Source organism: Coffea arabica, chromosome 2e, assembly GCF_036785885.1.
Source record: "Coffea arabica cultivar ET-39 chromosome 2e, Coffea Arabica ET-39 HiFi, whole genome shotgun sequence".
Lineage (NCBI taxonomy): Eukaryota > Viridiplantae > Streptophyta > Magnoliopsida > Gentianales > Rubiaceae > Coffea > Coffea arabica.
In genome coordinates, this window is record NC_092313.1 from 4,865,270 (window position 1) to 4,878,128 (window position 12,859).

General features: G+C 41.3%; 2 protein-coding genes and 1 pseudogene across 7 annotated transcripts; 1 reads left to right on the forward strand and 2 right to left on the reverse strand.

Annotated features, from left to right (window-relative positions):
- Window positions 1-130: 130 nt before the first annotated feature.
- LOC113730282 (protein VAPYRIN-LIKE-like) lies at window positions 131-1,911 on the forward strand (annotated as a pseudogene).
- A 1,194-nt stretch (window positions 1,912-3,105) lies between these two features.
- On the reverse strand, window positions 3,106-5,567 carry LOC113730283 (amino acid transporter AVT6C). 2 transcript variants are annotated; one of them, XM_027254874.2, is made up of 5 exons: window positions 4,791-5,558; window positions 4,399-4,542; window positions 4,035-4,238; window positions 3,447-3,912; window positions 3,106-3,315 (listed from the first exon to the last, which is right to left on the reverse strand). In XM_027254874.2, the coding sequence occupies exons 1-5, from the start codon at window positions 5,167-5,169 to the stop codon at window positions 3,189-3,191; spliced, it is 1,320 nt and encodes a 439-aa protein (XP_027110675.2). In that variant the 5' UTR covers window positions 5,170-5,558; the 3' UTR covers window positions 3,106-3,188. The 2 variants fall into 2 exon arrangements, with proteins under 2 accessions (XP_027110675.2, XP_027110676.2); XM_027254875.2 differs by lacking the exon at window positions 4,399-4,542 and having other exon boundaries at window positions 4,791-5,567.
- A 955-nt stretch (window positions 5,568-6,522) lies between these two features.
- On the reverse strand, window positions 6,523-11,839 carry LOC113730284 (amino acid transporter AVT6C-like). Of its 5 annotated transcripts, XM_027254879.2 has the most exons (7): window positions 10,742-11,839; window positions 10,063-10,647; window positions 9,329-9,481; window positions 8,815-9,018; window positions 7,473-7,652; window positions 7,187-7,359; window positions 6,523-7,092 (listed from the first exon to the last, which is right to left on the reverse strand). In XM_027254879.2, exons 2-6 carry the CDS (start codon window positions 10,460-10,462, stop codon window positions 7,187-7,189), a joined length of 1,110 nt encoding a protein of 369 aa, XP_027110680.1. In that variant the 5' UTR covers window positions 10,463-10,647; window positions 10,742-11,839; the 3' UTR covers window positions 6,523-7,092. The 5 variants fall into 5 exon arrangements, with proteins under 5 accessions (XP_027110680.1, XP_027110677.1, XP_071934421.1 ...); XM_027254876.2 differs by having other exon boundaries at window positions 7,187-7,652; window positions 10,742-11,837; XM_072078320.1 differs by having other exon boundaries at window positions 7,187-7,652; window positions 10,727-11,837.
- Between the last annotated feature and the right edge of the window lie 1,020 nt (window positions 11,840-12,859).

The following is a 12,859-nucleotide window of genomic DNA, read 5'->3' on the forward strand; positions in this document are numbered from 1 at the left end:
CAAGACATCACCCTCAGACACCATCAAGGATTCAGACTATGAACAAAGGAATTGTAATTGTACCCCTACTGGTGATACAAACAATTCAAGCATTTGTTCATTAGTTGAGGGAGGACCGGAGGGGCTCAGGATGGAGAAATTAGTTGAGGTATCCGACCAAGAAATTCGCATAGATTTTGCTCTGGGCTGCAAATGCCGAGTCAATCTCACTCTCACCTAAGTCATTCCCGCCGCCCCCGTGGCCTTCAAGGTCCAGACCTCCGCTCCCCACAAGTTCCTGGTCAACCCACCCGCTGGACTCCTCCCTCCCTTATCCACCGCTCCCTTACAAATCATCCTCAAGCCCCAATCCCTCCTCCCTCCCACCTTCCCCCGTTGTCCTTCCGACCGTTTCCTCATCAAGACCGCCCTTGCACCCGACCTCACTCCCGATTCAACTCACCCCGACTTCCTTACCTCCTGGTTCAACTCCGTCCCCCACCGCCCCACTCGCGACCTCAAGCTCAAGGTTGCTTTTGTGGGCCCGTTGCTTCTCCACCATGCCTCCGGCATCGGAGATATCGAGGCCGTCAGGAGCATTATCAAGCGCCAAAGGTCTGTGGTTGCTGATCTCTCAACTCGGGATGCTGAGTCCTTGTATCGAGCCGCCACTCAGGCCAGGGAAAACTCGGATGAAATGGTTAGTCTGCTCGTGGAAGCTGGGCTGAAGGTTGGCGCCCTTGCGGGCTTGGATGACGCGAGGTTGGCGTCGAAGGGGTGGACGGAGTTACACGTGGCTGCGGCCTTTGATCGGACGGACCAGGTTGAGAGGATTGTGAGAATGAAGGACCTTGGTTCGCTGGATGGTAGAGATAAGGAGGGAAGGACGCCGCTGCATTTGGCGGCAAGCAGGGGACACTTGGGCTGCGCTAAGCTGTTATTAGGTGCAGGGGCGAGCGTGGACGCGAGATGCAGAGATGGTCGGACGGCTTTGTTTAGGGCCGCGGCGACTGGACATCGTCAGATGGTGGACATGTTAATTGAAATGCAAGCCAACCCAAATATAGCAGAAAAAGATCTGGGCCGTTCAGCTATTGATGTTGCACGAGATAAAGGACACGTAAGCGATGAATTGTCTACAGTCTACCACTTCATTTTGCAAGGGCATAGCCATTGATGCTTTTTTTTTTTTTTTCCCTCTTGCTTCCTTTGTTACTAAAATTGTAGCACGATATAAAGTCCGAAGTCCCAACTCATAATATGATGAATTTGCTGAAAATGCAGTTTGAGGTAGCGAGAGTGCTTGAGCGAGGCGAGGCAGTGCTTCATGCTGCGAGACGTGGAGAATTGAAGCTGCTTGAGTCACTGCTAGAGACGGGTGCATCCATGAACTTCTGTGATCAGTATGGTTTGACGGCAATACATATGGCTGCTATCAAAGGGCACAAAGATGCAGTTATGACACTGGTTGAATTTGGGGCTGAGTTGGAATGCCAGGATGCTGAAGGCCACACCCCGTTGCATTTGGCTGTTGAAGGTGGATGCTTCGAGACCGTGGAGGTGCTGATTAATCGAGGAGCCAATGTTAATGCCAAGAGCAAGAAAGGTGCTACTCCTCTTTACATTTCAAGAATGATGGGGTATGAAGATGTATCACGCCTTCTCAGTGACAAAGGGGCTGCTTCTTCGGTTTCCTCAACTTCACCCTCTTCCGTACTGTTTTGACAATGTAGCTGTGCGATGGTACCATTGATTATCTTGATTCTGTGTCGGATGCTCAATCTCTCTAGTTTTATCTCCCACACTTGCTAAAAATCATGAGTAAGCGTATGCAGATTGCAGAGCCTCCTCCCTTTGTAGGATATTAACTTACCTGCCTTGAATCTTACTGCTTACTATCATTTCAAAATGCCTATTCATCGTTCTACGCAATTTTGTGAGATCAACGAGGTAGCATAATACTGATAATAGCCATAAATAAGTCCCCCGCCCCCCCCCCCCCCCCTCCCACCGCAAAGTTAGCTATTAGGATATAAGTATACGGGGGTTCTCACGGGAATTAGGGTTTGTCAAAATATCAAAAGTCCTTTGGGCTTGGAAAAAAGGATATAAGTATATGGGCAAATTACTTATTACCTCCTGTGATTTTATAGAATGCTAGATGACCCCCTTAAAATTTTAAAATAACCACATAACCCACTTGTGATTTTATGTAAAGTTAAAAATAGACGGAATGCATAATCGGTTAAGGCATTCGAGGCCGCATGTGATAAAATTTTGATATTCATGCAACTCGCTTATGATTTATATAAATATCTACTTTACTGTTTCCCTACACTTTATACAAGATGGTTAAACCATCTATTAATTTAGCATTTAAGTAAGGGTATTGTTGATATTTCAATTAACGACGTTACATAGATATTTTTGGTCAAATTTCAACTTTATATAAAACTATAAGGGATGAAGTGAACATTTTAAAACGTTAGGGGATAATGTGACAATAAATGAAACCACCTCAGATTACACATGTAATTTACCCAAGGTATATTGAAGAAGCTGAGACAGAAATATACTACTACTTGAATTAGATAAGCAGATTGAAGGAGAAGAGAGAGGCTAGTACTTGGTTTTAATTCGTTATCTTGATCTAAGTAGTGTCGATCTTTTGGCTGAGACGGAACATTGGTGGCTTCCTATCAGAAGACGAAAAGGTACTTGGCAAAATGCTATGCTGTGTCGAATATTACGCTGCTATCTTTGAACTGTTGGTTTAAGCTGGTAGTTGTAGATTTATCATTATTCTTTCAAGCCAGCTTTAAAGGTGATTGTGCCTTTAGAATCTTAGTAGAACCTCTTGTAAAGGCTTGGATGGTTTGTTCCGTAACGGTGTCCTAGCTTCTGGACGAACTTACAGTAGCAAATAGAGTCGAGAAGATCTGGAGAGTGGAAGCATCCCTTATTCTTATGTCCATCGATCAACTGAAGGATACTAATATTGCATTAGTGCTAATCTCAAGTTAAAAAGTGTGCTGTGTTAGTAATAATTGATTCAAGAAGTTAGCAAAGTGTTAGTGAGTCATGTTCTCAACGCTCAGGTTGAAAGCTCTTGAACAAAAGTCCACCTGATAGAAACAATACAATCCACATTTGCTATTATACAGGAAAACATACAACTCAACCACAACAAAGCTGAAAAAGAGAAAGACCTATGACTTGTTTCCAACTAACTTGTATACATTCGTAGAAATAGCTATGGTGCTTGTCACAACAGCTAGAATGACCATTGCTGCTGCTATTATTCTGTCCCTTCTTGTTGAAATGCCGTGGATATCTCTGCCAAAGGGGTAAAAAAAAACAAATGGTTCAATTTAACAGCGAAATCAGAAACCAAGAAAACAAGGGCAATTTCAGTTAATCTTTTGCTTTTTCCCCTTACTATCAGCATAAGGTGGGTTCGGCAATACCTTAAAGCAATTACGCCTGGGAAGATGAAGGCAAGGCAGACAGCAGAAGTTGATCCCATGAACTGAAAGAAGTACCATATACTGGGAATGGCTATTGTTGCAACGTAGGAGAAGCCTAACAAGACTAGAGTAAGAATGACAAATCTCTTGTTATCTGTTGCCAAAACAGCCCTCTTAGGGAACAGAAGTTCATCGATGTTGGCCCTCAAAGAGAAGTTGACAAGTGGAAACACCAGCATCAAATGGAGTGCATAGCTTAGTCTAACTATGTCATTGAGTAATGAGCTAATTGTTGAACCAGAACCTTGATCAAAATTCACCAGTATGTCATCCATGACCGAATCCCCAAAAAGGAGGTACCCGAAAATGCCAATGGTGAAGTAGAGAGCACCACAGAGTACTAATGAGATTCTGACGGCCGAGATCATAGCAGCAGGTTTACCAAGCTCAACTCCAATAGGATGAACTACCAAGCCATTCGCCAACAAAATTTGTTCGAATATGAGACAGAGTGGACAAGCACATTGTTAACATTTTTTTTTAAATGCCACAAAAAAGTCAAGCACTTGAAGCATGCTTTTTTCTTACCATTGAAGTGAAATGTAAAGGCTGTAATAATAACAGGAAAAGCTGTGAAAAGGTTGAAGAAGGACGCTCCATTATCAAGCTCTGGTACTACCCTTATACTCCTAGTTTCTCCACGCGCAAGTGCATATATTGCCATCACTGAGCATATTCCAACGAATACAACTGCTAGAAATACGGATACGGCTGAACTAAGCCATAAAGATTCTGCAATGAAAAGCCAAGTGAGACAGACACTAATTCATAAGCAATATGTAATCATATCTTATACCGTGTAAAAGATCATTGTCGATAGTGTTAGACTTTGCATGAACATGTTAAGAAGTAAAGGAACGGCTCAGAAGAAGACTTGGTGGTTGTCACTCACCTACTCTGCGATACAAGACTAGCGGTAGCATGACAAACAAAACTATGAAGAGGATTGCAACCGCACGCGCATTCCACCAGTGGACGCCAAACCATTCTTGTAAAACACCCAAGTGCTCTGCCCCTTTCCCAGAGAGGACATCTCCTAATAAACATTGTATAAGCGGTAAACAACCACTTAATTGCAATTATGTAAACGATCCCGACAAAATCATGCACAGATAGCGCCAGAGTCACTTTTACGAGGTTTATAACCATCACTTAATACGACGTTATCAACCCCGTCCGATTACTAGTAGGTAATCAGAACTTGGACACAAGAAAACATGCTGAGCTTATTTTAGCAGGTAGACTTGCAGTAAATGGTAAACTTAAAACCAAGATGTTGCTTACCGATGATTATTAGATAAATGATCAAGCAACCAAGATTGGTGAGCATGACACAAATTTGAACCGCCACGGAACCAACCCGACCAAAAGATTCATACATTAATCCGGCATACGTCCTAGACTCGCCGTTGTACGTAAACCTTAACAAGAACTCGACCGATATATCTACTATCACCCCGATCACCACTATCATCACAAAAGCTGGTACAACGCCTAAGACTTTAAGGGTCGCAGGGATGGACATAATCCCTGCACCAATAATACTCGTGGAGACATTGAACACAGCTCCGGGAATCGATGGTCCTTTCTCCGGTGGCGAGTCGAGGTCCGGCAACAGAGGAACGCGTGCTCCGGCGTCATCCTTTACAGCCGGAGCCATCATCCCTCGCTGGAAGTTGGTTGGGACTCGGGCTTTGGATATGCTTTATATTTGCGCCTGATGTTTGTCAGCTGTTGCTCTTTCTTGCCTTCTACTTCATGAATCATATGAATGTTTCAAAATTTACGGACCAGTTCGTGCATTGACCAACGTGACCTTTCTAAAGCAGCAGAGTCAAAATTTCGGCAGGTGGGTGAAACGATATTATATTACAGAAATTCTTTTCTTTGGACATGAGATGAAATTCGAATTGTCTTATATTGCACCGAAAGGGGAAAAAGAAATTGTTGTTGGCTATCACCATTTCCCCCCCAGAGGCAAGGAAATCAAGGGTAAAGAGGGAATTTAGTGGTAAAAATTGTGTAGCATGGGCGGCTGGGATGGTGGGACGTAAGTGGAGTACTTGTGGTTCTGGCTGGCAGGAAAAGTGTACATGGACGTGGAAATAGGAGTTGAATTAAGAATATGACAATGTATGTGGTCGGAATTGTGGGTGATATGAGGTTGTCTGAGTCCTGTACATGATAATTATTATTATTGTCTGCCTGTCATTCATCAAAAAGTGCTGTTGGATCTACGATGCGGATCCCTTTCAGGGTTACGTAGGCTTGTAGAAATTTCAGCCGACGACAAATCTTTGATGGACGAGGGGTCCCGACGGATGGAGCAACCAGCATTTGCTACTAATGATTAAAGCATATCATATGCACGGCCCAATAAAATTATAAAATACTACACCGTGGGTTGTTGATAATTAGCCACAGCCAAACCGGGTTGTTGGCTAGGCGATGGATGAAGAAGAGAAGAGTTGCTACAAAGTATGCTGGCTTGTTGTGTAGGGCAATTAATGCAATATCACAATCAATCGCTGCCAGGGATCTCCATCGCGTCACGTGCAAATCATTTCCAACCTTCTTTCAAGAATGGAAAACCCTTGATTTGAGACTTTGAATGCATTGAACTCGTCCATGGAGAGGTTGCCTGCTTTGACTATTTTATTTTTCTGATCTTTTTCAACTGAGACAAAGTGTTACCAGGTTTTCCATACACATTTAAGTCGTGCGTTTCCTTGAATGGATTATTGATCATGCCAAAAGCACTTTTTTGCTTGTAGTAAAGAATTAAGGCAGTCTACTAACAGCCTTTTTTTTTTTTCTTTTTTTGAAGGGATACAGGTTTTAAAAAAAAAAAAAAATTATTCCAGTCAGGGCAAGGAGAGCGTAGTTTTATCTATGTTGATCATGATTCAATCTCTTGGGATCCAACAGGACCACCGCCTATTAATTAGGTTTCAAAAAAACGGGGAAGCTGGTGGGAGCTTAAGGCACCAAAACTACAAGTGCAGGAAATCCAACCTAAGAGCAAATGCAGCTAGCAGGGCTTTCCAGGTGCTTCATTTCTTTATTAAAATTCTCCTTCACCATCTATCATAACATTTTCCAGGAATGCTGACACACGATTCCTATATATATATATATATATATTTTTTTTTAATAACACTTTATGGACACACTTGTTGCTCAGTTCACAGTGAGTAACAAGAAGTCAATAAAAGAAACATCTTGCGAGTGACGGAGATTCTCAAGTCAATGCCTGAAAAATCCCACGGTTAACCTGTGAATTAACCGCGGCGGCGACCTCTAGGAGGCCCTTTACCCATTTCCCCTGCCTCTGGAAAAGCCAAAGCGGAGAGATTCAAAGGCAGTATAAAGGAGTTATTGTCTCAGGATGTATGGTTACCTCCGCATTCTCATCACTTTCCTCCATACCCGTACAGGATCAATTCTGCTACGTCACTTTTATCATTTCTATCCAATGTAGTTGTATATATTAGAGGAAATGGCAATCAAACTAGTCCCTACCGCAAGGACGATCACCAGTATGGCCAGAATCCTATCACGGCAGGTGGATATGCAATGAACATCTCTGCAGGAAATTTGCAAAAAACGAATACTCCACAAGGTAAGAAGCACATTCATTACATTTAGATTAAACAGAAAGAGACAACAGAATTTCATACCTAAGAATAAGCGAGCTTGGGAAAATGAACATGAGGCACACGACTGTGGTTGTTCCCATAAACTGGAAGAAGTACCATATATTTGGGACGGCCACAGCAGCCACATAAGTAAATGCAAGCAGAACGCAGGTAAGAGATAAAAATCTGATAGAATCTGTCGTCAACAAAGGTCTCTTTGAAAAGAGAAGTTCGTCCACATTAGCTCTTAAGGAAAAGTTCATCACAGGAAAAACCAGCATGAGGTGAATTGCATAACTCAACCGAATAGTGTCATTGAGTAATTTACCAATGACGGAATCTGAAACAGCATCAAAGTTGACGAGCATGTCGGCCATAATTGAGTCGCCAAATAGTACGTAACCGAAGAAGCCAACTGCAAAGTAAATGGCGATACAGAGTACCAGAGAAATCCGAACTGCCAAGCTCATTTGAGAAGGTCTTCCTAGCTCTGCTCTTATGGGATGAACTGCAGAATTGAGGAGCCCAGAGAATAATAGTACATTTAACAGAAGAAGTGCTACTGCACCAGATATAAACAGATTTCCCACTATACCGGTCGTAATTGGCATTAGTCAATCAGCGAAAATACCTAAAAAGGATTACATTGGCAGCTTTCCAATGAAAGACTAGAAAGTAAATGTGCTCAAACTAAAAGTATAGGGACACGGGTGGATTGCAGGATCTCAAAGCTTTCAGAATACAAATAATTTAGCTTAACACATTTGCTTTAACTTATAAAACCAGGGGTGACCCACAAACAAGTTCAGCAATTGATAGATTCCACAGTGAAAATAATGTCAGAATGAACAAGTTTCAAATAAACATTGTTGCTTTCCAGGAAAGGAGAAAACAACTAACAAAAGAAAGGAACGAGCAACATCTGCAAGCAACTCAAAGAGGCACTTCTCGGTTTCAGGTTAAGCGAGAAATCTTAAAAACGACCATATTAGACTGGACAAAAAGTTTACCCAGTGACAAAACTAACTGTAATAACTGATGGTAGGGATAGAGAGAGCAGCTGTAACTGGTGATGTTGCTAGAATTAGTCATCCTACCAGAGAAATTTTTGATAAAAAGACAATATTTACTAAGCAATTTGAAATGCTGAAATTCTAGTTTAAAAGTTCAATATATTTCCATATCTCATGAGAGTCGAGAACCGAATATCAAATGTGACTCCAAGAAGGCATGTTTGGCTTATTAAAAAAGTTGCTACGCCAGGATAAAAAAGTAGGTCTGTCAATATTGCTAACCCACGATCACTAAATGAAGTAAAAGAAACAGCACGGTAGCAACTTAAGCTATCCACAATTAAAAAAAACAAAAAAAAAAAAGGCTCTAAGCAAGACTTGAGTGAACGGCTTTAAGGATGCAGACAATATGATATAGAGCAAGCATTGTGGGAATTTAGTAGTTCAATTCCTAATCATTATTAATGCTTTTCCACTTATCTTTTGCTGGCACTGTCACATGGAAAATTAAGTATAATGACGCAGAAAAAATAGAATAGTATGTCCCATAAAAGAATAAACTCGCTCCTGAGTAGAGCATCAAGGTCCCAGAAAAACATGCTAAATAAAGAAGTAATACTTTGCTAACTATTCAAGACATCCTATATGATCTCTTACCGTTAACATGGCATCCAAAGGCTGTAGCAATGACCGGAATTGTGGTGAAAAGATCAAAGAACGACATCCCATGCGCAAAGTCTGGTACAAGTCTTGCTTTTTGTGTTTTACCTTCCCACATTGCTTGTATGGCCATTCCTGAACAGAGCACAACAAAGAGCACCGCCAGTAGAATAGATGCTGCTGAAGCATGTCGCAAAGAGTCTGCAGAGGCAAGCTATAAAAGACTTAGTTATCACAGTGTTATAATGTTTACCAAGTTCCAACAATTTTCTGTTTCTTATTTAGCCCCGAAAATCATCAAATAACATCACAAATCCCTTTAAAAGTCAGATTTCTGATATCTAAGGGTGATCAAATCCCTATGCCAAAGAAAACGAAGAATGATATAAGATGTCCCTCAAATCAAGTTTTTGTTGCACATGTACGTAATTCTTGAAATTCAATCAGGATAGTAATCACTAGGATCACCACGCGTTGGTTGAAAACACATACTTTAACATTTTCTACTCACCAATTCTCCGTAAAATAACCAATGGAAGCATAATAAAGAGCACGACAAACAAAAGCGCATATGCACGCGAATTCCACCAATGGGTGCCAAACCATTCCTGAAGTACACCCGTGTGAATTGACCCTCCAGAACAATTTCCTGAGAGCACGTCTCCTACATACATGAATTTGAATGAGTCCTGAACCACGATGATGAAAAGCATCTCTGTGCAGGTGATGTCACAATCATGTCACAATCCTATACTTAATTGGACAATGTCAGTTTCAATTCACCTACATAATTACATAGAATTCAAGAGTACACTTCAACTAATTACGAACGTATTGCTCTTTGTTGGCATTTGTCGTTTTTGAACTTGTAGGTGGACATCCAGCTGATCCCTCAGTTTCTGGCTCAACCATGGGAGACTAACTGAGCTAACTAACAAAGTAATAAAGCTAGTAAAGGACAACAAACTGGTGCAAGCATGTACACGGCAAATTGTAACCATCTGTGACTGAAGTAGGCAACTATATCAATTTTACTATCAAATTCAAGCCCCCGAACGCTGGCAATTCCAAACAAAAGAAAGTACTAGTACATGTCGTAATTGAACTGATAAAATCATATCTTCCTTCTTCTGAGACATAGAGGTGACATACAAAAGAAATGCATATTGCAGACCAAACAAAAGTAATCAAAGTCGCTAGATAGGTAGTCCTATGTAAATAATAATCAAACTATCAGAAACGTACCAATAATAATCAAATAAATAATCATGGCACCGAGGTTAGTGACCAAGACACAAACTTGAAGAGCAACAGCTCCAGGCTTGCCAAATGACTCGGCCATCAGAGCACCATAAGAATCCAACTCTCCCGTATGACGGGTGTACTTCAACAAGAATTCCACCGTGACCTCAACAAAGAAGGCAACAATCAAGATTACTACGAAACTGGGGATTATTCCCAGAACCTTAAAAGTTGCCGGAATAGACATGATGCCTGCACCAACCATGCTGGTTGACACATTAAAAATGGCACTATACATTGATGCCCCCTCTGATATTCCCACCCCGTCTGACTGAACCACCACCTCCGGTAAAAGAGGAGCACTTGCTCCGGCATCTCTCTGCTGTTGTTGTTGTTGTTTCATTGTTCCTTCGTCCTCCGGAACAAAAGTCTGTCATGTCATGCCCTCAGCCTCAGAGTACTACGGGCTTATTAATATACATACCTGTAGAGAGAGGTGAAATTTCAGCAGCAGTCGCAGCTGAAAAAGAAAGCGACAACCGCCCCCAACAAACTCCACGCGGTGGGCCGTTCGCTCTGCACAAAAAACTGGGGGAGACGAGGGGTTAAAAATCATTCGGGGTTTCATGAATCATGGGGCAGAACAGAATGTTAAATCGACAAATACTTGCATCAGCCGGACCTGGGATTACTCCACCTACATACAATGCGAGATGGCAGTAGAAAAGTTGATGACGATTTAATGGGCCGAATCAATTATGAAATCAGATAAGGACGTAGATAGGATGCCCAGAAACCATTTCGGGACATTTTTGGATCTGACTTTTGTGGTTTTTAACATGGTTGCATTGCAGCAGAGTCGTCTGTCCTAGTCCTGAATGTTGTGCTACTAGATTTATTGCCTGTCCATTTTTTATAGGGCAAATTATCCAATTGACCCTTGAACTCTTTGTCTAAGTAAAAATAAGTCCCTTATCTATTTTTTGCTGACTTTAAGCCCTCGAACTTGTAAAATTGGACACCCGTGACCCTTTTAGCCAGTTTCTCCGGTTTTGCAACCGAAAAGTGAATTCACACGAATGCCAGTATGCTTTTAAGAAGGGCATTTTTGTCAAAAGATTCAAAACTCGCTTGTCCAGTATTCTCTACCTTCCCACATCACCTCTTTCCTCTTCGATTCCAATTCCAACTCCCTCGCCCTTCACCATTCCGACACCTCTTTGTCTCTTTACCCTTCTCTCTCCCCTCTCTTCCTTCCCTTCTCCCTCCACTCTCGTCCCTTCTCCCACCTCCTCCGCTGCCTTCCTCCACCTCCTCTCTAACCCTAACCCTCGTTCTATTTTCATCACCTCCTCACCTTTCCTCGGCAGCACAGTTGTTCTCTTCCGCTTCTTTACTTTTCATCCTACCCGGAAGGCGTTTGTGAAGCTCAAGGTTCGATCTAACCATAGGGATTTGAGGTTCGATGATAACAAGTATGGCATTGTTTTCGCGGTTTCTCATGGCGTTTCGGTGAAATTGGCGGGTGGGAGTAATTTTTTCAACATGTATTCTGTTTCGAATTCGAAGATTTGGGTTTTTGCTATCAAATTGGAGGCAGATTTTGAAGAGGTGAAGTTGATGAAGTGTGCTGTGATTGATTGTGTCTTGCCGGTTTTTTCCATGAGTGTCTTGTCTGGGCATTTGATTTTGGGAGAAGAGAATGGGGTTAGGTTTTTCCATGGGGGAGGAGATGAATAGGAGGGAGAGGGAGAGGTTGCGGGAGAGAGGAGAGGAGAGAGAGACAGCATCGGTGAAGAAGTCAATGAGGAGAGAGGAGTTATTCCTTTTTTGCTTAGAATATGCGGACAAAAATGCCCTTCTTAAAAGCATACTGGCATTCGTGTGAATTCACTTTCCGATTACAAAACCGGAAAAACTGGCTAAAAGGGTCACGGGTGTCCAATTTTACAAGTTCGAGGGTTTAAAGTCAGCAAAAAATAGATGAGGGACTTATTTTTACTTAGACAAAGAGTTCAAGGGCCAATTGAATAATTTGCCCTTTTTTATATAGAAACCAGCCGCCCTGGACGATGTAGGACCGTGTTAAATTGTCTTATTCATTAGAGTGCCGAATTGGAATGACGTGTTTATTGTCCATTTACTAATAATTACGTGTGGTCCATAAATAATGGAGAAGAGTTCATGGGCAGCAAAACAAGATCCGCTCTGTTTGGATTGTAAATTATTTGAGATATTTTTACTGTAGTACTTTTTTGTGATGTGATGTATGTGAGATAAAAAATTAATTGAAAAGATAAAAGGGTGTGTTGAAAATTGTAATGATGATGTAAGCAAATAAATTTTGATAAAATAATCCTCAATCCAAACAAATCCGATGTCTATCTGAAACTAACCCTAATAGTAAACATCTACAGCCGAAATTTTGAGATACATGTGTGATTACAAGGCTTTTTTGGTTCAAATCGAACTTGGAAGCAAAATCATATAGTTTTTGTTTATTTTTTCTTACTTGTTTTGGTTTTGGCTATGGGATGTATATATGCTATTGATTAATTAATTGGTTGGAATCTAATAAGTTATGATTGAAAAAGATAGAGAGCAAGATATAACAATGTCTTTCTTATTGAGTAATTTCCATAACAGTATACTAAACGATAGAAAAGAGTATCATTTACTGTAATACCAATTCATGTCCCTCATACCCATTACTAAATACCCTTTTTAATCGAATAGATTCCATCAATGAAATAAAAATGAAAACAAAAAACCAATGAAAACTTTAAAAAAAAAAAAAGAA